The sequence below is a fragment of the Solea solea genome, chromosome 20 (genome assembly GCF_958295425.1).
Source record: "Solea solea chromosome 20, fSolSol10.1, whole genome shotgun sequence".
Classification (NCBI taxonomy): domain Eukaryota; kingdom Metazoa; phylum Chordata; class Actinopteri; order Pleuronectiformes; family Soleidae; genus Solea; species Solea solea.
The window spans coordinates 21,054,091-21,081,607 of NC_081153.1; the positions used below are offsets into that span (position 1 = coordinate 21,054,091).

The 27,517-nt window shown below is 41.2% G+C and overlaps 1 protein-coding gene across 1 annotated transcript in view; it reads right to left on the reverse strand.

Moving 5' to 3' along the window:
• LOC131447169 (exostosin-1c) overlaps window positions 1-27,128 on the reverse strand; it is a 103,371-nt gene extending 76,243 nt beyond the window's left edge. The window contains exons 1-2 of the mRNA XM_058618711.1: window positions 26,887-27,128; window positions 10,075-11,490 (exon numbers count right to left, since the gene is read on the reverse strand). Of these exons, the coding sequence (XP_058474694.1) occupies window positions 10,075-11,021 (947 nt within the window). The 5' untranslated portion in view covers window positions 11,022-11,490; window positions 26,887-27,128. The remainder of the gene's footprint in view (window positions 1-10,074; window positions 11,491-26,886) is intronic.
• Window positions 27,129-27,517: the final 389 nt, after the last annotated feature.

A 27,517-nucleotide genomic window follows, 5' to 3' on the forward strand; every position in this document is an offset into this window, starting at 1 on the left:
AGACAGTGTGTCATGTTACATTTTCTGGTCTTGTTTGCATTGGAAAACACGTGTTGACGTGTGCTGATGCCTGTAAAGCACAAGGCCTTTTGAGACCTTTTGATTACCTGTTCTAATGGTGTGGCTCCAGTTTCTCTGTTTTTACAAGGGTGACATATCGAAAACAAGAACAACAAAAAGGGCATTACCAAAATAAGACTTGATAGATACATTCTAAGCTACTCTGAAAACAGACGGCATGAACTGACAAGCAAGACAAACTGAAACAGCAGAAGTAGGAGGCTACAAATGGGATTTAACAGTAAGCAGCGGGTGGAACAATAAAGGCTTGACTGATTCACATACATGGGAAATGACAAGCATACTGTGACGGTTTCTTGTTTGAGAACATAACATTTCATTTCCCCCAAACTATGGAATGAAAGCTATGGGTTCTGCTTGCGGAGCCGAAACAGAGGATTCAAAGACCACAAGCTTCTGCCAACACCTCCAAAATCATCACTGCCAATAAGTTGTACTGTAACATTGGACTGATTTTGTCATCTTGCCTGTTGGACCCCTGTTAACACGCTCCCTCAATCATAGCTGCGGCTGAAAAATAACAACCTTCGCTGGAATTTTTAGATTAGAACTCAAAACCAGACAAATTATTTCTTGCCCAAACATCTACCAGTTCACTAACTGTCATAAAAACCAGGCCACACTGTTCTCTGACTCATAACCACCAGGAGAGATCAAACAATTTTTATTGAATTGTTTTGAATGTATTTGTCTATCACCACGTTGGCTGCAGACATGTCATTGTTTGAGGAGAAGATGGAAAAAAAGATGTTATATAATTTGAGACATTAGCACACAATGCTACAGTCTGAGTTTGGCTTGACTGAATTTGGTTTGCATCTAATTATCTCCTGGTCTATTCAGACTGGATCTGTCTGTTCTCTTTGGATCAGGTCTTTCTTTTTTTTTTTAAATAATAACAGGCCAGTAGGAGTCTGACAGAAGTAAGTCTAATGGTAACTGAAGGAAAGAGGAAAAGTATAAAAGTCTTCCCCCAAAAGCAGATATTGAAAAAGTATGGTACTACAACAAGAGGCGCCCACTGATCTGGGTTTACCGACTGACTGACTGCCTGGGTTTTATTCGAGTTGACAATATGGGTCCCAAGTGGATTTGTTCATGGTTTCCATGGTGGCCCCATCCCTGCTGGCCCACATGTTACTGAAGCCATATGGAATCTGCATAATTTTCCCATGTCCATTTAGAACCCATGTAGCCTGGAAAGGGTACTAAACAGGTATGGGCCCAGAGTGGGCCAGCATGGAAACCACGGACAAACCCACTTGGGGCCCATATTGAACATAGCCCCCTGGGGCCTGGACCTGGTGCCTGGATCCTGGCTTCTTTCCTCAGTCCTAAGTCATGGAGACTGGGGTCAAGTTAGTTGGAGACTCCAAAGCTGTGAGTGTGAGAGTGAATAAACTCTGTATGGTAGAAGTAGCAACCTGTCCAGGTTACCTCTCACTAAATGTCCTTTGAGATTTGTTCCAGTTCACCCTACAACCACAAATAGATGAGTGGCACGGATGGATGGACTCTCTTCGGAATACAAATAATGTTGTGCCGCCATGTTTCTAGAGCCGCCCTAACTGCATTTCGGTTTCACATTGTGAAGCCGAAGCTTACAGCAAAGATGAAGAAGAGCAGCTCGTCCAGAGAGCATTAACCAATTGAGAGGAAGGAGGAAAGTGGAAAGAGAGAGAGTTGTGAAAGAGTGTTTACATCCTTTCTGGCATGCAAAGGCCACTGACAGTCCCTGACGTGCTCAAGAGGAGGAGGGGTGAGCGGAGGAGTCCTCTGTTTGTTTCAATCTGCACCAACTGGACCTTTACAGAAAAACAAAGTCCATCAGTGACAAAGGTTGGCGAGCCAGCAGGTTCATTTCAAGCACTGGGTGTAGCCCTTTCTGCACTGTGAAGCTCTTTGTGACTTCATAAATACTGCACGTCTGACCAGACTTGTCAAAAGCACTGGGGTGGATGAAGACTGATGAGTGGGATTACAAAAGACAAGTGCCGGGAGAGGAGAGGAAAACAGAATGGAGGACGGAGTGAAGAAGTGCCAGAGAATCACAAGGCTGTCTCTCTTTTCCAAGTATTCTAAACAGAGACAGCAGACGTGGGCCACACAAACCACACACACACACACACTCAAACCGCAGCATCTTCAGAAGTTCAATCTCACAGGCCCTAATTACAGTGGGCTGCAGCATTTCTTATTATGTTCGCCAAATTCTCAAATTGCACACGCCAGTGTGCGCTGTTCAAAGATCCTGGCAAAAACACACACTACTGTGCGTACACACACACCCACATATTAATTTAAACTGAGCATGTAGAGGAGCAGAGACTACAGAGCCATGGGAGCCATTCTTTGTAAATGTCTGCCAGCAGATAAGAGTGTCGATGTTTTTCTTTCCAGTGCTGATTCATTTTTTACACACCACACTGAAATCCTTTGTGGGAATGGTTACACTGCCTTTACATGCACATGAATGCATACAAGTTAGCAAATGTTCTGTAAAATTACTAATGCATGGATGAGAGCACTCCTAAAGGAGTTACTTCCAACTTTCAGTGTAGTGAACACACAAGGGGGTGACTGATCATTTGTGGCCTACGGTAAAGAGGGAACTGCAGCACTGGCATCACCATGCAGTAACAAGGCCCATCCAAAATGTGGTTGACAAAACTGCCGACATTTGAATCGCCGTGAAGGCCACAACGGGTGGAACCTTCTCGGCCAAGCATGTCCCAAAACGTCCCAGAAGTAACACTTCACAAGAAAGACGAAGGCGCAAAAAAAAACCTGGTGACGCAATTTCCACAGACCCAATTTAGCCACGTTTTGACATCCGGTCAGCTGCTGCAGGACGCACCGGCCTCCGGGTGCAGCCAACTAATGCTGCTGACCTTGAAATTAAACAGATCTATTGTCCTTGTGCTCAACTGCTTGCAAAAAGAACTCAAGTACGCAACAGTGCACATTTCCATGGTCTCCTTCATCTCTCTGGTACAGTATGATGTCCTTTATGTAAAATATGGTCCCACTGAAACAGATAATAAAGCAGGGTTTGCTTTATGGTGTGATTGACAGCAGATTGGATGTATTTATATAGCACTTTGGCAGTCTTGATGACCCCTTAAAGCTGCTTTGCGCTGCTTTTTTTGCCATTCACACCTGTTCACCCATACATTCACACATTTTTAATGTTCATGTCACAGCTGTGACAGTGGGCGTGGGGTTAAGTGTCTTGCCTACGGATAGAGACAGAGAATAGTGGAGCCAGGAATCAAACCCACGACTCGCTCTACCATCGGAGATCGACTCCTTGCTTCTGCCACAGCTTTACTTTCTCTTTCCCAAATATGGTATTTTGCAATTTCAAAAAACTAAGATGGCACTCGTCAAACTAAAAAAAACCTCCCACCTTAGACAGTGAGTGGCCATGACCAAGATCCCTTTATGCTCCACAGTCTCTGGACTACTCCAATTATGTTGTAGAAGAATATATTGAAAAATGCATGTACCAGGTTTTCTGAAATGAACTCCTTCTACCAGAGGCCATGAACTTATCAATCACCTCTCGTACTATTAAATAACTTCTCCTGCAGCCCTTCAGCTCTGATACGTGTGATGCTGCATTCATCCAGAACTGTTAGCCAGGTTTTAAAGTCTGATTGCTCACTCTTCTTCGTCTTCCAACCTTGAGCTGCCTTGAGGAGGGCCATGAATTAAAACCCCTCGGTTTCCGATGAACGCCAAGGCCAAACAGAGAGTGAGAGTCTTTTGCCGTTACACATCCTCCTGTTCATTTAAATCCCCGCTTTTCTTTTCAATCCCGTCCATTTCTGTTCAACCAGCATCAATTCCCCTTCACAAACTTCCTTCTATACTCGGTCCAATTTGGAACCTGAGATCTGTGTGTGTTCTGTGGTACCTTTTGTGGCTCCTAAACATCCCTCTCTGTCTTCCTCCCCTCTCTTTTCTCTCTTTTTCACACTTTGGCTCATTTACATTCACTGTACAATGCACGTTTCCCTTTCCCTTTCTGCAAGAATTCTCTTAAGTGAGGGAAACTAGGCCATTAGACTGCAGCACAGCTTCTCCCTTGCCTCAATTTGCCTTTCTCCTCCAAATCGTATTTTTCTCCCTGTCATCCTCCCTATGGTCCTGTCTCTTTCCCTTCTTTGCCTTAAGTTATCTGCAGTATCCCTCTGTCTTTTTCCAAGGTTTTGAAACCTTTCTTCTTTCCTTCCTTTCTGTGTCGCCTCTTCTTTTCGATTGCCTCGCGTACCAACATGCCCTGACTCTAACTTCTAATCTCTCTGCTACATCCTTCTGTTTTCTTTCCTATACTACATTTTGATGGGAGTTTCAGGTATTAGTTACCAACCAATATATATTTTGTAAGGGTGAAACTATGCTATTAGAAAAGGAAGAAACATGGGTAATTAGTATGTAAATGTGCATAAATATGTATCTTTCAAACTACTAAAGTTGAACAAAGGTTGCACACACTGTTTCCAGCACATACGATGCAGGATAATCCCAGACCTCACTGTTTTTCATTGGAGCTTTTCCAAAGACTTAATAGTACGGAATCATGCAGGCTTGGAGTAAACAGAAGAAATGTTGATTTTGGATGTTTCTTTATTTTGCAATAATTCCCTTCGCTGCTGGATTAGGGCAGACATATTGGGTATGAGATGGCTCAAAACGACAAACAACAAGAAGAAGAGAACAGTGCAGGGAATGAGTAATGCTCTAATTTGATTACAAATAAGGGGGTAATTTAAGATTATACTTTTCTTTTCTTTTTTAAATTATAGTATCGACTCCATGGGAGTTATCTCCATTATCTGAATAAAGCCTCAATCAGAATAAAGTCATGAGTCATATCTGTCCATGTAAACAAGGAAAAAAATAAAATACCTGAATTAATTTAATCATTTATTTTTTACATTGTCAGCCTTTTTTTTTTTAGTGTGTTGAAACTACACACATCAGCTCCTGAGTTAAACACTGACCTACACACATGAGATTTTAGGGTTTTAAAAACACAAAAGCCGCAGGTTTCAACACCCGTGCACTAATTCCAGCTGAACTTTTTTTGACCCACGTAAACAATTTAATTGGTTCTGGGAAATATAGGCGTGTTGGGGGATAGTAATGAGCCAAGATTAGCATCTATCATATTTAAGAAATTCAAATTAAGCCTTGTCTTATCTAAACTTTCTGTTTTGTTTTGCTGTTTTAGTATTTAATTACTTTAAAAACTCATTAAAATTAATGCTAAGAAACAATTTATCGTGTTAACTTAAATTAAGGCAGCTATTTTACAGCCCCATTAACAGTTTAAAATGGTGGTGCGTGGTGCATTCAGGTTCCCAGTGAGGTGGAGAAATGATGACGTGAAGGTTTGTTCATCCCTTCGTCTCCAGGCACCCCTCCCTCCCCCCTCTCTCACCCTTTGTCTGTTGGTCGGCGTCTTGTCCGGGTCCCTGCGGGCTAATCTGCTGGTGGACCAGATGCAATGCGCTCATTAACCTGGTACCACCTTCTAAGAGCCTCACACACACACACACACACACATAAGCTCACGCATATGTAGCAGTGACAGTCTCACACACACACACACAAACACACACACACACAAATACATGCTTGCCATCATTGTTATTCGTGCAGCTGGATCTCAAATAAAGAGATCTAAAGGAATAGGGAAATATGCAAAAGAGAAGAACGTTGGACAGATGAGGATTTTGTGTCTACTTGGCCTGAACCTGGTCTCCACAGAAGCCTCATTGAGGTTCCTTTGTCCTCTCTTTTTCTTTCATTCATGTTGCTAATTCATGCAATACACATTATCAGTATCATATCTTATATATGGTGACATGACACAAGACATGGTTTTGGATCATATTGTGATATAAGATAAGGCTATGTGTTGACTTCCTGGTTGTGAAGGCTGTTGCATTGATATTCATAATTTTAATTATATTTCATAGAGTAGTTATATTATATATACAGTATATGGATTAAGGAAATACATGGAATCGACAAAATTATATTTAAAAACGTGACTTATTTACACTTATTTGTGTTATAGCAGAATTTGACCATATTAATAGTCAATGTCATTGTTAAAGCAGGCATTATCTGAAATGAAAGGTAAAGTGTTTTTTTTTTAAATCATGTAATACAGATCATAAACAGTAGATATTTTATTTACAGTGCATTTTCACATATATCTTATACTTATTGCAACTGCTTTATACTGTTGCCTTTGTATCCCTTTGAACCAGTCTCATTCTCCTCTAACCTTTTAGCATCAACAAAGTCTTTTCACTGGGTATTTTCACTTCTCTGGATCATTCTTTGTCAACCCAAGATATGTTTATGTGTGAAAAATCCCAGTAGATCAGCACTTTCTTAAAATACTCAGACCAGCTGATTTTGCTCCTACAACAATTCTACGTTTAAAAGTCACTTAAATCACTTTCTTTTTTTCTCCCCTTATTTTGATACTCGGTTTGAACTCGGTTTGACAGGGCGTCTTGACCATTTCCACATCCCAGAGTTGCTGCCATGTGATTGGCTGATGAGGTATATGTACATTCATAGATGTGAAAGTGCATTATGTATTACCTTTACTGTGTTTACTGCTGTTACAAGGCATGTTTCTCCATTGCGGGGAAAATAAAGGATGTTCTTATGTATATTATCTTATCTTATGTGGGACAGGTGTACCTAATAAAATGGTGAATATGTAACTGGCAATAGCCAGGGAAAACCAGCTGCACTCATTTTCCAGAGTTCATGTCTGAAAACAGTTTAGGAGACCAGAAAACAGAAAGAAAAAAAATCCATAAATCTCATATACACCCCGACCACAAGACCCTCCTTAAGTTCTCACCTCTCTCTCTTTCTCTCCAAGACTAACAGCCTCCCGTTTCTAGAGAGACTTCATACAAAAGGAAACAAAGAAAGAAAGAGGGGGAAAAAATCTTCCACCTTTTGCTGTGTGTTGTTCTTACAAACGGCAGCTGTCTCTCACATTGCCTCCTCCATTTACACCCTCACACCCTCAGAGCCTCTTCTGTAGCCAAATCCACCGCAAAATACCACGTGGGACCTCAACACCTCCCCTTCTACCCTTCTCTCCTCTCCTCTCCTCTCCTCTCCTCTCCTCCTTTCCACACACACCCGCCCACAACCCCCCGACTGTTTAAGTCGTGGACTGTGTGGGATAAATGAGCTCATTCATAGTGCGGCGCTGCTTCATCCCTTTACTGGTCAGCCCAACGTAAACAGGCCTAAGGTGGCTGTAAGCATTCCTGGATCAGAAGCACCATCTAACTTGCTGATGATGGGGTAAATGATATCTGAAAAGTCATAGTGTATTCTCAAAAATATGAAAACAACCTCAGACTCCCAATGACTTCAATTGAAAATGAGTGGATTGTGCGTACACCAGAAATGTGGGTCAAATGGAGGGAAAGCATTTCACTAGCACACTGTTAAAATATTTTACAAGATCATGAAGGAACTATTTTCTTTACAGTTTATCAATTTCATTTTAAAGTAAAGCTAAATGTCCAATATTTCTTTCTGAAACACATTCTTTTTTTTAAAAGAAATCCTCTACATGTCCTTTAGACACGTACTAATCGTGTAGTGATAACGCATATTCTCAACTTAAAAATGTGAGGGGAAAAAGGGACAACTAACTTCGAGCCTTTAAGCTATTTTTAGGGTCAAATGTTAAAAGCCAAAGTCAGTGGCTCTTATTTTGAAAGGCAGGTTGAAAGGAAGTGGTGCTACTGGCTGAGTGAGTGAGTCACTTTAGTTGCATGTTACCTCTTACTCTAATAAAATGAAAGATAACATAAAAAACATGTAGTTTATTTAAAAAATATATATATATATATAATTATTCTATCTAAAATCCCCAAACCTGCCGTAAATTGTTGCAACAGGAAGTGGTCACACATATCACAATCGTACTAATAGTGTAGTGACAATGCATATTCTCAGTGACGGACAATATCCTCATAGATCAGACCTCTTTCACACTTACACTTGAGCTTGTTCTAATTCTGTCGTTCAAACCACACCAGAAACCTCTATCCCACTAAAAGCCTTTTTTTTAAATTAGTAACACTTCAGCTTTTATGGATGTGCAGAATCTGTGCTTCTTATAAACCACACACTGCTGTAAAGCCATGGCTCTAGAACAGATTTTTCCTCATTCTTTCATTACTCGGATTCTCGTCTCCTCACTATCAGGCACTGTGCTCATGGTGTCTGCCCCTGAATGGACAAGCCGAGGCTTTACAACGAGGAGCTCAGTCAGCACTTTAGCCTCACAGATATTTATCACAAAGTGTAAGTTAAGCAAGTCTGAGGGAAGCACATGGGCCACTTTTACAGAGCCTTATTGTTCCTCCATATCAACCGTGGTATTATTACTATCATATATGAAAAGTGAAGATAATGACTTTAGGAAACAACTGCATTTGTAGGATATAGTAGACTTGAATTACTGAATAAGGTATAATGGCAATTTGTTTCTTAGGTTTGGCCAAAATGCTTCAAGATAGTCAAAATGTAATGTCAAATGTAAATAATGCACATTTATTGTCTTCTAGACCAATAACACGAGAATTACTTGTGGTGAACACATCTTGGAATAGATTGTAATGTTACTCGTTATCAGTTAATGGTTGTATACCCATACATATATATATATATGTATATGTATATATAAATATATATATATGTATATATATATATATATATACATATACATATACATATACATATACACATACATACATATGTAGTATATAGTGGAAATGGGCAAACCACCCATTATTTGATTATATCACGTTACACCCGCCTCTAGTGCCCCAGGGCTTTGTGATTGGTTCCCCTTTTTAGAGGGGAACCAATTCTGTCTGAGTACATGAAAACAAGGGCAGGATAAGGTGTGTTTACGTGTTTACTTAGCTGCTGCTGCAGCATGTATTTGGCAGAAGGGCGTGTTTCTTTTAGCTTTTATTGTGAAGTTCACAATAGCACTTACACACTTCTTTCTGGAAAAGCCCACACACTGAAGCACCGTGAAATCTAGTAATCTATTGTGTAACGTCTTTGCATGTCGTTCTCCAACCACGCAAAAAAAAAACAAAACAAAACAAAAAAAACGCCGTATGCTGGAAACTTAATTAGATCTGGTCATAAATCATCACACTCGGCTGATGATTGCTGCAATTCCATTTCCCAATGTCTCTTATCCACTCCACCCAGCATCTGAACAATAATCTCCAAAATGTAATTTCAACTAAAGCGAAGACAGCGAGCTTATTCTCCGTGCAACAACAATAACAACAACAGCAGCAATAAAAAAAAGTGTGATTAAAAAAGGCCTCACACACGAAAAGCCCTCTTTTATTTGAGGCGAGTAGCTGTTCTTTGTGTTGACCCAGTTGTAATTAATTATTAGTGTTCGTGTTTGTCCTAATGTAAGCAGTGAATACCAACATAAGTATTTCTTGACAACTCTGTCCATTGGTTAATCGTGCTCTAATGTGTGATAAATAATGAGAGAGCTCAAGGTCAGTGTCTATATAACAAAAAACAATCCTGTTAAACTGAACTTTTAACACGGGAACAAGACAACTGCTGTGAAGCCTGACCTGAATCTTTGATCTCTGAAGAAACAGCCAAACATCATGAACTGGTACAGTAAAAACAGCGCTGCCATAAAAGAGAGACAGACAGAAATAACCGGCGGGACACGTCCATTACCAGTGACACTGTTTGTAGAGAATTTAACATCTGAGCAAGCAGCGAAGCAACGTGTGAAGTTCAAACGCTACGTCGTGCGCAACAACACCACGTCCCAATTAAAGAAGTTACACTTGACACTTGAAAATCCCGGAGTAGTGCCACCATGACTCACACCTCGTTTCTCTCTCTTCCAACGTCACCTCATTACTGTCTTACCTCTCATATTCCAGGTTGTCGTGGTCACAGCGGGAGTCTTTGTGCTTCTCCCAGTCCTTCCCGTGGCGGCACGTCGTCAACAACACGATGTCCTTCCCGTTGTGGATGTGATGGAGCGCGTTCCTGGTGTCGGAGCCGATTCCTGTCAGATAGCGCTTCCCTTTGAACATCAGCAGGTACTTCCTCCGCGGCGGGATGGTGTTCCTCACCAGCCAGCCACGCTCGCCACCCTTCTGCGGGTGATCCTTGGAGAACAGCGGAATGGAGATGTCGAAGCCCGGCCTGAAATGCTCAGTGTTGAGGCTGGCTTTGGCTAACATGGCCTGGCCGATGTTGAAGCCCAGGTCCTCTGTGTAGTTGGGCCACGTGCCTGAGTACAGGTTGAAGATCAGGTGGTTCCTCCCATCATTCCACAATGGGTAACCACGAATACGCTCATCCATATTGGGGATGAACTGTCCTGATAGCTGGTCCCGATCTAAGGTGTCTACCCCGAGCACGAACACACACGCTTCACGCGGGTCGGCCGTGTAGTACCGCGACTCCGTTATGGACGTCAGGATCCTCTTGTAGCTCTCCGACACGTGATCATTTTTCTCGGACGGATAAATATAAACCCTGAATCCCTCGCGGCCTCTGCGGCGACACCGCGAGAAGTCGAAGCAGGTTTCCATGCGACAGCGGCTGTCTTTGTAAATGGCGGACCAGGCCTGCCGCCGCTGGTGCGGCAACTCCACCGTCCCCGGGTCGGTCTGGAGTTCGTCCAGGTGGGCATAGCGGGGCAAGAAGGCCCGGTCTGTCCAGTTGGGCCACGGCCGCATGACCTCACCCCGCTGGCGCGTCAGCAGCCGCAGCATACGCAGCTGGACTCCTCCACCGCAGTAAAAGAGGAGCAGCCAGCAGCACGCACACAAGCCCAGCAGGACATACTTCTTACGCGCCTGCATGGGGGCCTGTCACTGTCTCTTTTTTCCGCTCTGTCTCTTTTCTCTTCTCCTCTGCCCCTCAGCTCTGTGGCCTCACAGGGGCGTGGGACTGACTTGTGGCTTATAACAAGGAGATTCTAACAGAGGACAATGTGTTAACAAGGACATCACTGCCTCAGAGTGTGGCCCGGGCCACGCTGCCATTTAGGATGACGCGATGTGAGGTTCCGACTCTCTCAGTCTCTCTGCGCCTTCCCCATTTGCTCTCCACTGTGCTCTCAGATGTGTGTGTCAGCCCGTCTCTGCCGCTGCTGCTGCTGCTGCTGCTTCTGCTCTCGCTGCTGCTGCTGCTGCTTCTGCTGCTGCTGCTGTGTGCATTTCTTCCGCTGCTCAGCCTGGTTGGGAGTGATGAAGGGCGATTTCTCCGCTCTCTCAGGCCAAGCGCGCTGCCTCATGGTGCCTGACGTGACTGCTGTCTGCAGGGCCCCTCCTGGAGAGAAGTAAACAAACATGAGTACAGATCAGTACACAGAGCGAGTCTGCGAGTAACACTGTTGTGTTTTGTTTTCATGTGGGACAGCTTTTCATTTTCCATCTAAATCACATTTAACACACAAACATCATCAAAAAGCAATGAAGCAGAACAGCTGTGTGATGTTTCACAGGCTGCAGGCGGACGGCGTTCACGTGCATCGTCTTCACGTTGAGCTCATCAACAGAAGATTGAGAAAATGTAATTCTCTCTCTATTCAAACATCAAAAACAAACCTTTTTGAACTTTTATAACTCTTTCAAATACATATACTACAATTGTTCTAAAACCTAATCCTGGTTTATAAAACTTATTTATTAACATATAAACCTAAGTTGCATTGCTGAACACAAACTAAGACAACTTCCAGATCACCTTTCTTTCCACTGACTGTGAATTTCTTGTTCAGTTGAAAGTTACGTACTGCAGCTTTAAGAGTTTATCTTCTTCTGTGTTGTGTTTTGTTCTTTTTCTATGAATTTGGTTGAGTTCTGTCGGTGTTGTTATTAAAAATAACTCCTTAAATCCATCTGCTACTGAAGGCCACTTGTCTCTGTCTGTGGGTTTGATTCCCAGCTCCGCTAGCCTACATGCCGATGTGTCCTTGGGCAAGACACTTGAACCCCCGTTGCTCAGGACGGCTGTGCAGGCAGCGTGTGAATGGGTATGAAAGACGAGTGATAGAAAATGCACTGTATGAATGTTTGAGTGGTCATGAAGATGAGAAAAGCGCTATATAAATACAGACATTTACAATATTTAGCAAACCTGTGACGTGCAGTTATTTCTGGAATAGTCACTTTTATGCGTGAGCATGTCGAATCCAGTGCAGCAGACCGGACTCGATATTATCACGCTCCCTCAAACTCCAGTTGGACTGAGATACAGTTGCAGATGCAGCAGAGGAGAAAATATGAGGGAAAAACAGCACCGTTATGTCGCAATGAATCATCCATTCACCGTAAAGATATAAGGAGAAGGCTTGCCTTTGTTGCTCTTGCAAAACTGCAACGGTTTTTTAACCTCATACGTATTTTTTTTGCCAAATATCAACCAGTGAGACCCCGACGAGTACAGTATACTTTTATATACGTGTGTGTGTGTGTGTGTGTGTAAGGCGGGAGGACACACCTCACAGTGACGGGCAGTGTTCTTAGTGCCAGCTGCCACACAAAGGCAGCTTTCAGGTCTCACCTGGCTGCTCTCACTCCCTACCTCTCACTCGGCATTCCTCATTTCTGCCTCTTCTCCAGCCAAGCAGAAATGATGCCTGCCTCCTCTGTTTGTGAGAACACGAGCAGCACAACTGCTGATGGGGGGTAAACAGAGAATCCTCTCATGTCCTCACAGCACAAAGAAGAAGTACAACCAGATTTAATTGTTTCAGCGCTCGCGTGTCTCCACAGACCAAATCAATGTGCACCATTTTATTCCAATATCATGTTTTTTTGTTGACTTTAAGGGAATTTAACGCTCAGGAAGCCGGAAAAAAAACCCTGCAGCCAACCACATCTAAACAGCTGACCTTAAAATAATGCATTGATAAAGAGAAAGAAAGGTCACAGTGACGTTGACCTTTGATCACCAGTCTATTCCGTGAGTATATTACAATAAGTTATTAATCATAATGGCGTAATTACAGTTACTATTTGTTTGTGTGTTCGTGAGCAGAATTATGCAAACACGACTCAACTCGTGTTCTTGAAACTCGGCGGCGATGAATCCAATTAAAGGTGTAGACAGTTTTTTTTGCAAGACTGGGCTTTGTTTTTTTTATTTAGCATTTTACTGAGAAAAGTTGCAGAGATTGTTAAAGAAAACTAGGCGTACAGGTAAAATGTTCCCTTTGTACTGTCAAGTCAAATCTTTTTTTTCACATTGCCCCTCAGATATGATTTAGCATTGTAATTATCTGTGCAGTTGTTTTATTCGCGCTGCTTTCATGTTGTTATTCCTCAGATGACAGTACATTTTAACTGGAGTTGTAGTTCATTTATTTCTGTTTCATGGACAAAAAGAGGACAGGATCTGTCAATGTATTGATCCAGGAAGAAGACATGTACTGTTGTTTTCTTGCTTTCTCCAAAGTGTAGTTTGTTTTTTCTTCACAACATACGCACTATAGACAACAGTATATATATATATCTATCTATCTATCTATATATATATATATATATATATATATATATATATATATAGATATATGAATATATATATATAAGACTTCTGTCAAGTTCACTGTAACCTTACAGAAATGTCACATATTTAACACACACACACACACACACACGTGAGGATTAGGGCCATGTGTGATATTTTTTTTGTTTTATTTTTATAATTTTTTTTTTTTTTTACAAAATGAACAATAATAATATTAATAATAATAATAATAATAATAATAATAATAATAATAATAATAATAATAAAAATAATAACAATAATAATAAAAAATAATAAAAATAATAACAATAACAATAATAATAATAATAATAACAATAATCATAATAAAAAAGAATTATGACTTTAACCCCAGAAAAAAGTTAGGATTTTGGCTTGTTTTTTTATATTATTAAAAAAAAAATCACATTTGGCCCAGATATGTGTTAGGTAGCTCCACGAAGCCCAAATCTATTTCCTTGCCACAGCAACAGCTAACCCCAAGATTGAGGCGTCTCCAGGGCAAACAAAAACCCTGGGGACTGAACTTACTTTCCCTAACACAGGTCGATCATTCTGTGAACCGACAGCCTCTCCTAAACCAGTGTTTCCCAATCCTGGTCCTTGGGGCATCCCTGCCCTGCATGTTTTAGATCTCGCCCTCCTCCTACACACCTGAGTGAAATGGTCACCTCGTCATCACGCTCTGTAAAAGCCTGATAACGACTCATTCATTTGAATCAGGTGTTTTTTCAGGGATCCCAAGGACCGGGGTTGGTAAAACACTGTCCTAAATTAAAGAAAATCCTCCCCAGAACTACTTCCTGTTGTGGACAAAATAATTGGCACTGCAGACTTTATTTATAACTGACATGTGACACAGAGGTGGAGCAACAGCCAAATCAGAGCTGACCACTTTTTATACACCATGCACACTTAACATGCACGTGTGTGTGTGTGTGTGAGATATTCTTTTCCACTGATTTCATGTTATTGTGATAAAACATCTAACCCTCCCCAATGCATTCATGTTCTTGGCTCATGTTCATGGTCAAAACATTGTCTCTGTCCAACCGTCTGGCAAATATCATCACTTTGGAGGTTAGAAAATATTCCTTCCTGGACCCAGCGAGTTCAGCTGCTTGGTTTGTTCTCTGACCTTTGACCCTTCCCCCCCTTTGAGAGGATAAGTTCTCGTCAAAAAAAGCCACGAAATCGGACTTTGTCATATGTGAGTCAAGTGATATGTAATATGTAATAATTGTGTGCTCTATGATTCCTGCGCTCAATGTCTGTTTGGCACGTTTCACACATCAAAACACACATTTCATCACTATTATGTAAAAATGAATGTTAGTGCAACATTTAACTGATTATACACACTATGGTGGACACCTCCCTCAATAACTATCCAAACAACACAGTGAAACATACATAACAATAATCAGTGTTACAATTGATGTGATAATACAAATATAATATCTAGTATTTAGGATGTTATGTTAGGGTCGCGGGTCTCAGCTGACATAGGGCAATAAGTGGGGGGTCAAACCGTGGACAGTTCGCCAGTCCATCGCAGGGACACACATAGAGACAAGCAACCATTCAACCATTCACTCTCACACCTATGGTCAATATAGAGTGTCCAATTTACCTAATCCCCATAGATATGCATGTTTTTGGACTGTGGGGGGAATCTGGAAAACCCAGCACACACGGGGAGAACATGCAGAAGAGGACCATGTTCCATCCAGGGCTTAAACCCGGTCTTCTTGCTGCAAAGGCAAGAGCGCTTACCACTACACCAATACATCATGTGTTTTCATATTTGAATTTGTCAGCACTTTGGTTTGTAAAGGTTTGCCTTTAATTAAAAACAATTCATGTGAGACAAGACAGAACCCCAACCTTGTTAAAAAAGTAACTAAGTAACTTTTACTCTACTAACTTGAGGACATTTTTACTTGTACTTTTACTTGTACTTAAGTAAAAAATTTTTATCAAAAATACTCAAAGTACTCTTTCCACCTCTGCCGTCCAGAAATCAGGTTACAATACAGCATCAAAGTTGGTCAGCCATGAGCTGCGACTCCTCTGTAGCAGTTCACAGCACCTGGGCTGTCCGGAGAAGCTTTATTTAAACACATTTCCCCAGCACGTGTGTCAACGCCACGGCTTTAGCATCTGCCGCCCTGTCTGTGTGTGTGCCAGATAATTCAAGGTTAGCTAATCTACTTGTAGAGCTGTAAGTGGACGGATTTTATTCTGCACCTCCCCGCTGATTCCACTGCTGAGACTAAACTCCCCCAGTAGATACGGACACTTGGGATCCCATTACATATTCCTTATCAATAATTCATTTGCTCTTTTAGTTAAGGCATTGATTTGCCTCTCTTTCTTTGCTCCAACGCATACAATTAGACTTCCATCTCCTTCAGGACACACTCTGGTGAAAGCTGTGCAGGAGCGCCGTCCTCGTGATTTGTGGTTTGTGGGGATAATTGATAGTGACGGCAGGAAGGTGTAATAGAAAAGTGATGGAGGGTATCATTATGGTGATGGTAATACTGATGGGCATGAAGTATTTATTCCATTGCCTTATCAAACCTAATGCAGTTTCACATGAGGACGCCATTGCCTTTGTCCTTCTCCGTCCAGGTGGAGATTTAAGCGCGCACAATGTCTCTCACAGTCGGATCAACAACAGGAGCTTCAATTTCCATAAGTTACGCTGCCATTTGACAAAATGACACCGTCATAAAATGCACTCGTCCTTCCATTTTACTCATCAAACACCGGCAGCTCAACGCTTGTAAGTGGAACCAACTTGAAGTGTTTCTGAGGTAATGAGTTATTGCAGGTTCAGTGTGAGATTACAGAATATTAGTGCATGAAATTACCTGTTTCTACAGAACTGGCCTGGAGACAAAAGGAATTTAATTTGCTGTTTGAAAGCATGTTTGTGAATTTGAAAAAACAAAACATTTCAAGGCCCTTGAAAGTTTCTGAAAATCTCCCTAAATAGACATTGGTCATTGAATGTGCAAATGATAAGGTGGTGCCTGGAAAATTCAAATATCAAGACCTCTGTCTCAGCAAAGACCGACTTGTCCAAGATCCCCAAGGACAATCACTGGTCCAGATGCAGAGCGTGCTGCAGATCAATAAAAGTGGACGCCCATGGAGGAAGCTAAAGCTGTGTCAGCACATTCAAATTTGACGGCATTGGTCCTGGAAAGTCCTTGAAAAGTCCTTGAATTATAAATCAACCAAGATGTGGGAACCCTGCCAAACTGTACGTTGACATTGTGTCCCCCCCCTTTGACAACCAGCAACAAGGATGAATGCAAGCGGGTGAACCTCGGGGACAAGCCCAGACCTGACCTGACAGAGCACACACACACACACACACACACACACACACACACACACACACACACACAGACACACACAGACACACACAGACACACACGCGTGTGTTACGGTTGGACGCACACATGCACATGAAAGTGGCTTTAAGTGGTGAGAGACGTCCCTCTGTCATGGATCAATGATGGATGATTATGGCCGGGTGACTCTGGCTGGGAAAGGCCTGTGGGTGAAAAGACACGGTTCAAGGAAAGGTGAAGGCAGGTGTCAGAGCGCTGCACCGTTCCACTGTTTTCTCATTTGTGACGGAGGAACAACCACCTGGGCTTTTTTCACATGTCGTTGACGTCTGTCCTATAGGGCGGGGCAATAAACCGGCATTATATCTATATCATGACATGAGACAAGATACAGTCTTAGATTATGGATATCGTCATATCGTGATAAGGCATCTGTGACGACTTTCCTGATTTTAAAGGCTGTTGCATTGATAATTGTATTTATTATGCGGAATAAATTGTGAAATACACAAAATATTACAAATGAAATATGATAGAAAATGGAATCAGCACCATTGTATTTAAATAAAGTCTCTAAATAACACCTATAATAAACATAATTATGTGTGTCACATAGTCAATTTCATCGTTTCTAACACACATAAATATCCTTCATTTAACATTAAAAAGAAATAAATCAGGTATTATCTGAACCCATAAACAGTAGATATCTTGTTTAATTGAGAAGCACAAGCATCTCAAAAGAGTACATTAGGATACAGCCTAATTATATGCAGATATTATTTATAAGCCAGTTTACAGAGATATTTGACAAATCATATGATGTAAAAACAAAAAAACAATGTACAATGTTAGTCTGTAATTTTTTTAGGATTATTTTTAGGTTTTTGCCCCTCTCCTGTTCCCACTTCGCTGACTGCAGGGCTCGACTTTAAAAAAACAACAATAAAACACACGTTTGTGCTGTTTTTCTTATTCAATTATTCCTGCTTCATCCTCAAAAGGGAGCGAGGGCAGGTGGAATGAACACTTAATCACAGACCTTGAAAATAAGAAATACACTCTGCAAGGCCAAGAATTCTTTGATCATGTGCTCGCCTTTAGAGAACAGTGAGAGTGTAGCCGGCAACGACACAGTGTAAAATAAGACTTCATATAAAAGGGCAGTTCGAGAGCAACACCAACCAACTTCTCTGCACAATGTTCAATAACAGTGCAGCTGCACCTTACTTTACTGAACCTCTCCAACACACAGTCCTCTGCTTCCATCTTCAGCCAGGTAACTTTCACTCATTCATTTGCAGCTTTGCCGTGAGGAAACATGAAGTAGTGACGCTGCCTTCATTTGTTCATTAAAGTATTGATATTTGACTATCGGCAGAGGTGGATATTAATGAGGTAGATGTACTTCGTTACACTCACAGTGTATGAGAGGGGTAGTTTTTTTTACTTTTACTTTTACTCTACTACATTTGAATGAGTATTGTCAGTTTAACGCGTTATTAACGGCGTTAACGCAAACCCACTTTAACGGGGGCAAATTCTAAAACTTACAGAACCAAGTGCCTCTTATGCTCAAAGTGCCACGATATAAAGGCGTTTCCTAAACTCTCCATCCAACCATTTTTGAACCATTTCTTGTTGTTTTGCTTCTTTGTATGCGTACTATGACTTTACTTGTACTTGTACTTTTGATACTTGAGTATATTTTTTCACAAGATACTTTCGAAACTTTTAATGTAAGCAACTTTAATTAAGACTTTTACTCAAGTGATTTTCTTATGGGTGACTTTTACCAGTTACAGTTACCAGTTACAAGTCATTCTCAGTTTCAGTTTTATTTATGAAATTAGGTATTTGTACTTTTACTTACTAATTTATATATGTATGTATATATATATACATACATATATATATATATATATATATATATATATATATATGTATATATATATACATACATATGTGTATGAAATAGTTTTATCTCTGTAACAATTTTTTGTGCTGCTATCTTGACCAGGATATAGCAATGAGACCTTGCTGGCTAAATAAAGGACACATAAATAAACAAATAAAAACACGAAGCTGATGCCAACTCATAGTAACCACGGCAACTGCTGATTTGGGGCGACACATCGACCAAACTCGAACCCTTTCCCGTTCCTCTGAAATCACAGGTGTGGGAATATTTAGCGTTCCCTTTAACGTCCGTGTTGTCGAAATTTTGAACGATTTTAACGACTTTTTTCTGGATGAAATCTGATTCTGAAGCTGATGAATAAGAGTGTGGTCTGGAGGACATGGCGAGGTCAGTGCTTTAAAAGCAAAGGAACATGTGGAGGGAAAAAAAGAAAAAAAGGTGAGGCTGAAGAACATTAAAGGAGGATTTAAGGAGTGATATTTCACATGTGACAGCTGGACTTCCTGCTCTCCATCCTCCCCACCATTAGGTTTCTGTGTCTCTGCAGCTTTATTCAGTCTTTCACAAGAACACAATGGGAATTTGTCATTTCATTACTGCTTCCTTTTGATTTGTGTTTACACAGCAGCTCATTCCGCTCAGATTGAAAATGAAAAGTGACGCGTTCTGAAATGGATGTCACCGATGATGGCCTTTCTCGCAGGGAAAACGCTGCTTCTGTCTGTTTGTGTTTTTCTCCAAATGGGATCCTGTTCACTGTATGAAGAGATTTCTGTCTCTCAGGGACAAATTGACTTTTCTCTCATTTATTTGCCCTTGTTTTTTTTGTGTTTTTTTGGCACAACCGGTAGCGTAATCACTCAGAAATAAAATCCACCTCCACAGCAGTCGTTCTGCAGGTAGCAGAGTCATTACCAGAGTAAGAGAAGCAGCCGGATTATCATTAAATCTGAGAATGATGTAGGTAGTGAGTGACACAGAGCAGGTTGTGAACCGACACAGGAAACGCCAGACGCCTGGGAAAATTAAATTTACGCCTCTTTCCGAATGTTAAGCTTGTGAAGAGCGTCCAGCCTCCGACACAAATCTTGGACGATAGCGCTGTAAAATACCAGTGTGTGTCTCTCTGTGGCCGCGTGTGAGTGCGCGCTGTCGTCTGTCTGAACTATACTTAAACACACATCTGGCATGTGTGTTATTGCTGGCGACATATTAGTGCAGGAAAATGAAGCGTTTTGGAGAAAACACAAATCCTGTGGTTCGGTGACAGACCTCAGTGGAGCTAAAATTAAATCCGGGTCTCTGTCATTAGAGGATTGAAAGATACGGCAGACGGTGGGACCAGAGGATTCCACAAGTTAGCGTCTCTGGTGAAACCATTTGGGTAAAATATGTAATTGCAATTTTTTTGACATTATGCGTCTGTACAGAAGAGGATTGGTGCCACGTGGGAATGTTTTTTAAAAACAACATTTTGCAAAAGGCCAGAATTTGAGATTGGAGTCAGAATTTTGAGAAACATTCAGACTTTTTAGTATGAATGTAAACCACATTCATTTGTATTTAAAAGTCACAGCTTCTCAAGTTGTCATTCTTGCAACAGAGTTTAGTTTTTAATATTTGTGAATCTTGTTATGAATTCTCCACCGAATTCTAAATTGCTGCTCAAATCAATCGATGTCAGTGGGAATTCTGACTTTTCTCCCTCAGAATTCTAAGATTTAAGTGGGAAAAAGGTCTGAATTCTAAGATTTGTTTTTGCCTTCCGTAAAACTGTGATTTGAGCTGCAATTTTCAAGCGAAGCTTCAGATTATTTACGGTGTTACAGAATTGAAAACAAAATTGACTATTTCAACATGAGATACCATTAAAATATGAACTACTCTGATGCCAGGAGAACTTAAAGCTGTACTCAGTAACTTTTAAAGATGGAAAGGAATGTAGTTGACGTTCAAACCATTGGAAAAGGAGTTCACACGATGCTTGCAACTTTGGGACTTGCTAACTTTTTTTTCAAATTTGATTGAAAATAGAATTACGATAGATAGTGTCTCTGATTCTGATTTCCAATCAAAGCTGTACATGTTTGTTGTGTTTTATTTTCTGTTTAAATGTATTGCTATACTGTACACTGGGATGATCTTGTTCTCATTACTTATAGTTTCAGTCCTGGTTGATTTGGCAACATCTGTAGTTTCTGTGGTAACGACACCATCAAAAAATATAAATAGATGAAAACTCCACAGACGGGTAACTGATCTGTATCTGTTGCAGTGCGGCCAAAAGATGTCAGTGGTGTTTTTATCAAAGCAGTCAGTCAATAGTCGGTCTTCTTTATTTCATCATATCATGAATAACTGTGAACCGTGTGTGTGTGTGTGTGTGTGGTTTTTTCACAGCTGGAAAACTCCGGCCTTCTTTTAACAGATCGCTGTGGCTGCTGCCTCCTCACTGAGGGAGTGAGTGACCACTGGTTTGCAGAGATGCATTTTTAATCACTGAGCACTCACCGCAGTGATAAACACACACACACACACACACACAAGGGTTTGTTTTTGTTCCACAATAAAAGCCACAATAGGTTTTTGTCAGTTAAAGTCTCAATGTGATGCAAGCTTTAGGAAATGTCGGGTGAAACGTCACAACACACCTCACATAAGCTGTGAGTTGAATGTATATATACATATATATGTATATATATATATGTATTCATATATATGTATATATACATATGAGAGCGAGGGAGAGATGTATAAATAAAATTAAACTGCATTATGTGCAGACTCCATCAGTTCTATTGAATTGTAGTTTTATCATGTTTTTGCATGCTTGTTACATCCCTGTTTCATTGTTTATGGTATTTCTGTTTTTGTATATTTTATATCGCTTATTTATCTCATATTGAAGTGCTTGTCTGCGCCTTGTCCGCCCCTGCTGCTGTAAACAAGTGAACTGCACCAGTGGATCATTAAAGTCCAATAATATAGAATCAAAAATGGGTGTGATTTTAAATCATCCAAAGCCATATTCTATAACGTGTTTCTAAAATCCTTTTTTTTTTTTTTTTTTTTAAAATGATATTTGTTGAAATCCTTTTCATGTCCGCATAGCCATTTTAAAATAAAGCACAACAACTCAGAATGAGAGTGGAGGAGACAGCGTGGTTGATTCATCACGTCTGCATCACCTGAGAGAAAACACTATCAGCATTATCATAATAACCAACTGCACAATCAATCCACTCAGTCAAAATGGAATCATTGCTTGTGTTAATTACAGTTTGCTCGGGTTGGACACAGTGGATTTTTATCTTTAATTCATGGCTGTCTGTAAGGACGTGAAGAGGATTTCAACAGATAAAATGAAGTGTTTTAGAAGCCGATTATGTAACGACATAAAAAATGGTCTCAATCAAAAACAAAAAGCACTTTTTAAACAGTAAGTCGTCATTGCAGATGGTTGGTGTGTGTCTGCCTCAGCCAGTGTGTCCGTGTGGGCTCTATAGGAGATATATTCAGGCTGACAATATGAGTCCAAGAGGGTTTGTTTGTGGTTTCTATGGTGACCCCAAGTGTGTTTGCCCACGTCAAGATGTAAAGAAAAGTTTCCACCCTGGTGGACAATAAAGACTTATTCTATTCTATTCTATTCTATTCTATTCTATGCCCGTTCCATTCCATGCGACCTGGGCTTGAAGTGGGCAATCATGCTTTCAGTAACATGGGCCAAACAAGGGTGGGGCCACCATGGAAACCACACACAAACCCACCTGGGAGCCCGAATATAACCTGTATGGGGCCCATATGTACATAGGTCATACTTTTCATGTCCTTGTATCGAGAGACACAAGCTATGGTCCGTGTGACGTAAATATCACCAACTGCCCATCAGACTTTTACCGATGTAGACTAGAGCCGTCACGTTTTATTCAAATTCCATATTATTTCCTGCTTGTGATGCAGTTACGTGCTAGAAATGTGGAAGCGCCGACTTCACCAGTACCCCTGATTTTATTTTACTTTTTCACGAGCCAAATAAATACTGATGCGGTAAAAATAAATAAATACATACATAGATAAATAAATAGACACTGTCTCCAGTGACAGACCTGCATTAACAGCTTATAAGTGATCCGTGCTCGGCCTTTAAAATCGAGCTCCTCTTACGCTCCCACACACACACACACACACACACACTATTTTATGCACAATTTGGTGAGAGCTGAACAAATGGCTTTTTCACTTGCTGTCTCTGTGCAGCTACTCCAGCATTTTTCCATTAGCCGGACCACCTCGGAACCACAATGTGCCATAAACTTAATCAAGCGCTGGTTCTTTTTTTTTTATGAGGCCATTTTTTATAATATGTACAACAACGCGTTCCTCCCCGCCTTAATAACACCGCGCTTTTGCTCGGCGTGGGCTGAGGGACTCTTGACACGGTTAATAAGATGTTTACCTCCAGCTTAACGCCCTGCTAGTGCAACCATCCCATCCCGGCCGCGCTCACATTCCAAACCCAGCATAATTACAAGCTGGGTTGATTAATTATGTCTCGACAATATGCTGCACTCCAACGCCACAAGGGCTAATTAACAGGATGAACAAGATGAGGAGGAACAATTATTCGAAGGGTTCAAGCTCTCGCACTCTGAATTTGGCAACGCTGTAAGATCACAGTGGCTAACACCGACACACACGTCTCAGAATTTGTAATATCCGACTGATTTTGCAAGACCGCTGCTCAGTGTTGAGGGTGCAGGGCTGTGACACCTGACAACACACACACACACACACACACACACACACAAGTGGCAGCATTTGGCAAAAATCCATGTGTCTTTTTACTAACCTTCCTACCTGAAACTCGTCTAATCTGTGCAGCTTCAGCCTGGAGGCGGTGCCATCACAGACCGCAGATCAGATGGGCTTATAAACAATATGACCTTGACAAGACAAGGGAAGATATATGATCTGACCCTGGGATAAGGGGCAGCTGCACATTCCAGCCAAGGTTCAATTAGAGCGCCGTCCCTGACCTCGGAGATTAAAATCATTTTTAAGATTTCTGAACCTGTGTGTGTGTGTGTGTGAGGGGAATAACATGTTTCATTATTTATGAATATTGAAATATTAAAATTTCTATTTGGTTTGTGTCTCTAAGCTTTCAGGAAAATGTTCAAGAATGTCCTATCACATTATATACTGCAACGATTATTCGATTATTAGTAAATCAATTAGTGTTGTTTTTCAATAGTTCCTATTTATTTTGCTCCAGATAACAATAAGAAATCATTAAAAAAAATATATATATATAAGTAGAATAATAAATTCTGCAAATTTGTTTCCGGACCCTACGAAATCTCTTCTCGCCCCAGTGTTTGGGAATCATAAGAGGGTATTGTGTACAAAACTATGGATTATGCATAAATCTCATGAGGATGAAGGGGTTGCTACTGACAACAAAGTCATCTCTCCTGGATCAGGATCCTCTCTCCTGCTCAGTCGTTTTGGTGCCACATCCTTGAAAATGGCAGGACTTTATTTGTGCTCAGCAAAGGTTGTCATCTTTTTTCTTTTACATTATAAAGTAACAAGAGACTTATAATTAAGTGCCGCACTGAACTCTGGCAGAAGTGTTGGTTTCTTTGGGACGCGTTAATAAACAGAGCACTTAGGATGTGAAAGCAGGTCATTTCCAGCTCCTTCCTGAGTTATGAGGTGAGGCATCCACGACAAACAGCAGGCAGAACATTTTCTCTTTGGACGGCATCGAGAAGACACGGCCTTGTGGGTGTGTTGGCTTTATAAATGAGATGCTTTTTTCAAAAGAAGCTTTCAAGTTAATGGAAATTCCCCCACAGCTCTAAAGGAACAGATACTCTTCATCAAGGTTTATGTGTAATAAATATGTGTCTGTAAATATAGCCCCCCCCACACACACACACACGGTCCCCTGACACCTAGAATTACATATATATATTGTATATAATTTCATACTTCTGTGTTTTCACTGGATTTCTATTTTTTTAAAGATATTTTAACTGTGAAAGTGTTTTTTTAACTGTAAAATGATCCAATCAGTCACTGTAACAATTCCTTATGCAAAATACGTTCTATCAATGATTGCATTTATAAAAGGAAATCTTTGTACTGCAATGACAAAGTGGCAACAGCAGCAGCAGCAGGACTGAAGTTAGTGGAAATTGACCAGGGTCTTTGAATGCATCTCAATAGCTGCTCCCGTTCAGCTCAACACACAGTGAACCCTGCATTATTTTTACTAGCTCTCATGTACCAGAGTTAAGAATATTCAAATATTCAAGAAATAATACGACTGTAGATTTGAAGAACATTTTACTTCACTAATGTGTCCATTTATTTCACAATGAAAGCCTTACGCTGGAGTGCTTTTACTTTGAAACAGACACAACAGGTGTAGTGTTTGTAACACACTGTCTATTTTACACAAATCACAGGACCAAAAAAAGAATTGGAGCTCTATTCCCAAGAAGTGCAGCTTGTGAGACGCTCATGCAGGGCCCCAACTCCTGCAGAGTTTGGAGCCTTGTTTGTTTTTCCTGACAGTGTAATATTCTGTACTACTTGTGCCTTCTGTTTGTCTACCCCTGACGCAACCAGAGGCAACATGTTCGACCCAAATGATGTAGTGTTCCATTTGTGGTTGGAACTCAGACTTTCCTCGGTCATGTGTTACTCAATTCATCAATTACCAAATCAATCGATAATTGATGAATTGATTTGTGTGTGTTTTTTATGAACTAAAAATCCAAGTTTGAGGAACTGATCCAAGTTTGAGGAACTGATCAACATTTTCATACATTTATGTTTCCAACTTCTCAACTGAAACAAGATGAATTCAAGGTGTGACGTAACTCCCAGTTCCCAGTTCCGATATAAATGGAACGCAGCATGAGAACCAGAATCATCCACCAAATGGGGAGTTTCCAACGCACAGAAAAGCATCATTATTTACAACATGAATCCATCACACTGTTGTCATTCAACGCCACATAATCTAATAATACATGTCAGAAAATGACTCCCAGTCTACCTGTCACTGACTCATGCACAGATCCGTTGCAGCCTTGCAGGTGTCAGTAGCAGGTTCACCCAGTTCTGAGCACTTGTCACTTCCCCTGGAGCAGTTTGAGCACAGCTCATGTGGAGCTCTCTGCTTTAGCTTCTGTGCAGGCGACTAAAAACACCAACTTCTCTCAGTTACCGAGATAAATTTAGTCACAACTTCCTAATAAAGCACATAAACAGACACCAAGCGGATGCGCCTGTGGGTATTTAAGCATCTCATGTTCATCTCTGTTTCTGGCTCACATTCACCAAAACACGCAAAACAAAGCCAGTGAATGACCTCACACACAGATGGCAGATTATTTACCTGTGATAACGAATAACAGTGAAAGTGACGGAGCTGAAGAGCGAGGAAACACATGACACACACACACACACACACACACACACACACAAAATTATAAATAAACAATAAACTATGATGAGCTGGAGAGAGAGAGAGAGAGTTGTAGCGGCTGCTGATTAAAGGTGAAAACATCACAATAGTCATAGCCGCAACATGTGCGGTGTCATATGTGGACGGACAATGAGACACTGCTGCTGCTGCGCGTGTGAATGAAAGATCACAGCGTTCAGCGCACACGGTGTGAGGAGAATGAGCGGACTCTGGATAATCCGATTTTATATGTTCATCACAACCATTGTTACTCGGCTGCATCAACGGAGGCAGCGAGCATTTGGATCAGAAGGCAGTTCGATCCCCGCTGCGCTCCGCGGCTTCTCACACCACACACACACACACACACACACACAGAGAGAGAGAGAGCTCGACCTTACCGGGTGTCGGTGTCTCCACGCTCCTCTTCTGCTGCGTTTCCTCTTCACACCACGGCCGGACATTTGCGGGTCAATCCAACAGTGCGAGCGCGGCGCCTCATCCTCCTCGCCCTCCTCCTCGTCGTCGTCCGTGTGTGTAGTGAATGGTGACGAACGTGCGCGTTAAATTGTCCATTTTCCCACATCCACAACAGTCCGCACGTTTACGACCCGCCCCCGGGCGGCCGTGATTGGCTCAGAGGCTCCTCGACGTAGTCGTTACTCGCACGGTGAAGAAAAGAAAACACACACACACACACACACATCTGGATCTGCGACCCTCCGCAACTGGAGCGCGTTGGAAACGCAGATTTACGCACAGGCGGTGAAGCGACACTTTACCAGACTCCGTTTGCTCTATATCTGCTGATCTCTACTGTTTTATTGCAGTCTTTTATATAGTATATGTATTTATGTATATGGTTATATATGTGTGTGTGTATGATTTTATATCTATTTCGATAGTGCTCCTTTAATCTATCTATACAATACTGTACATGTGTGAGGGACAACAGTCTGGAGCGAGTAATGTTATTATCATTAGTATAGTTACAGCAGTGATAGACTAGTACACTAGAAACTCTAGCATATA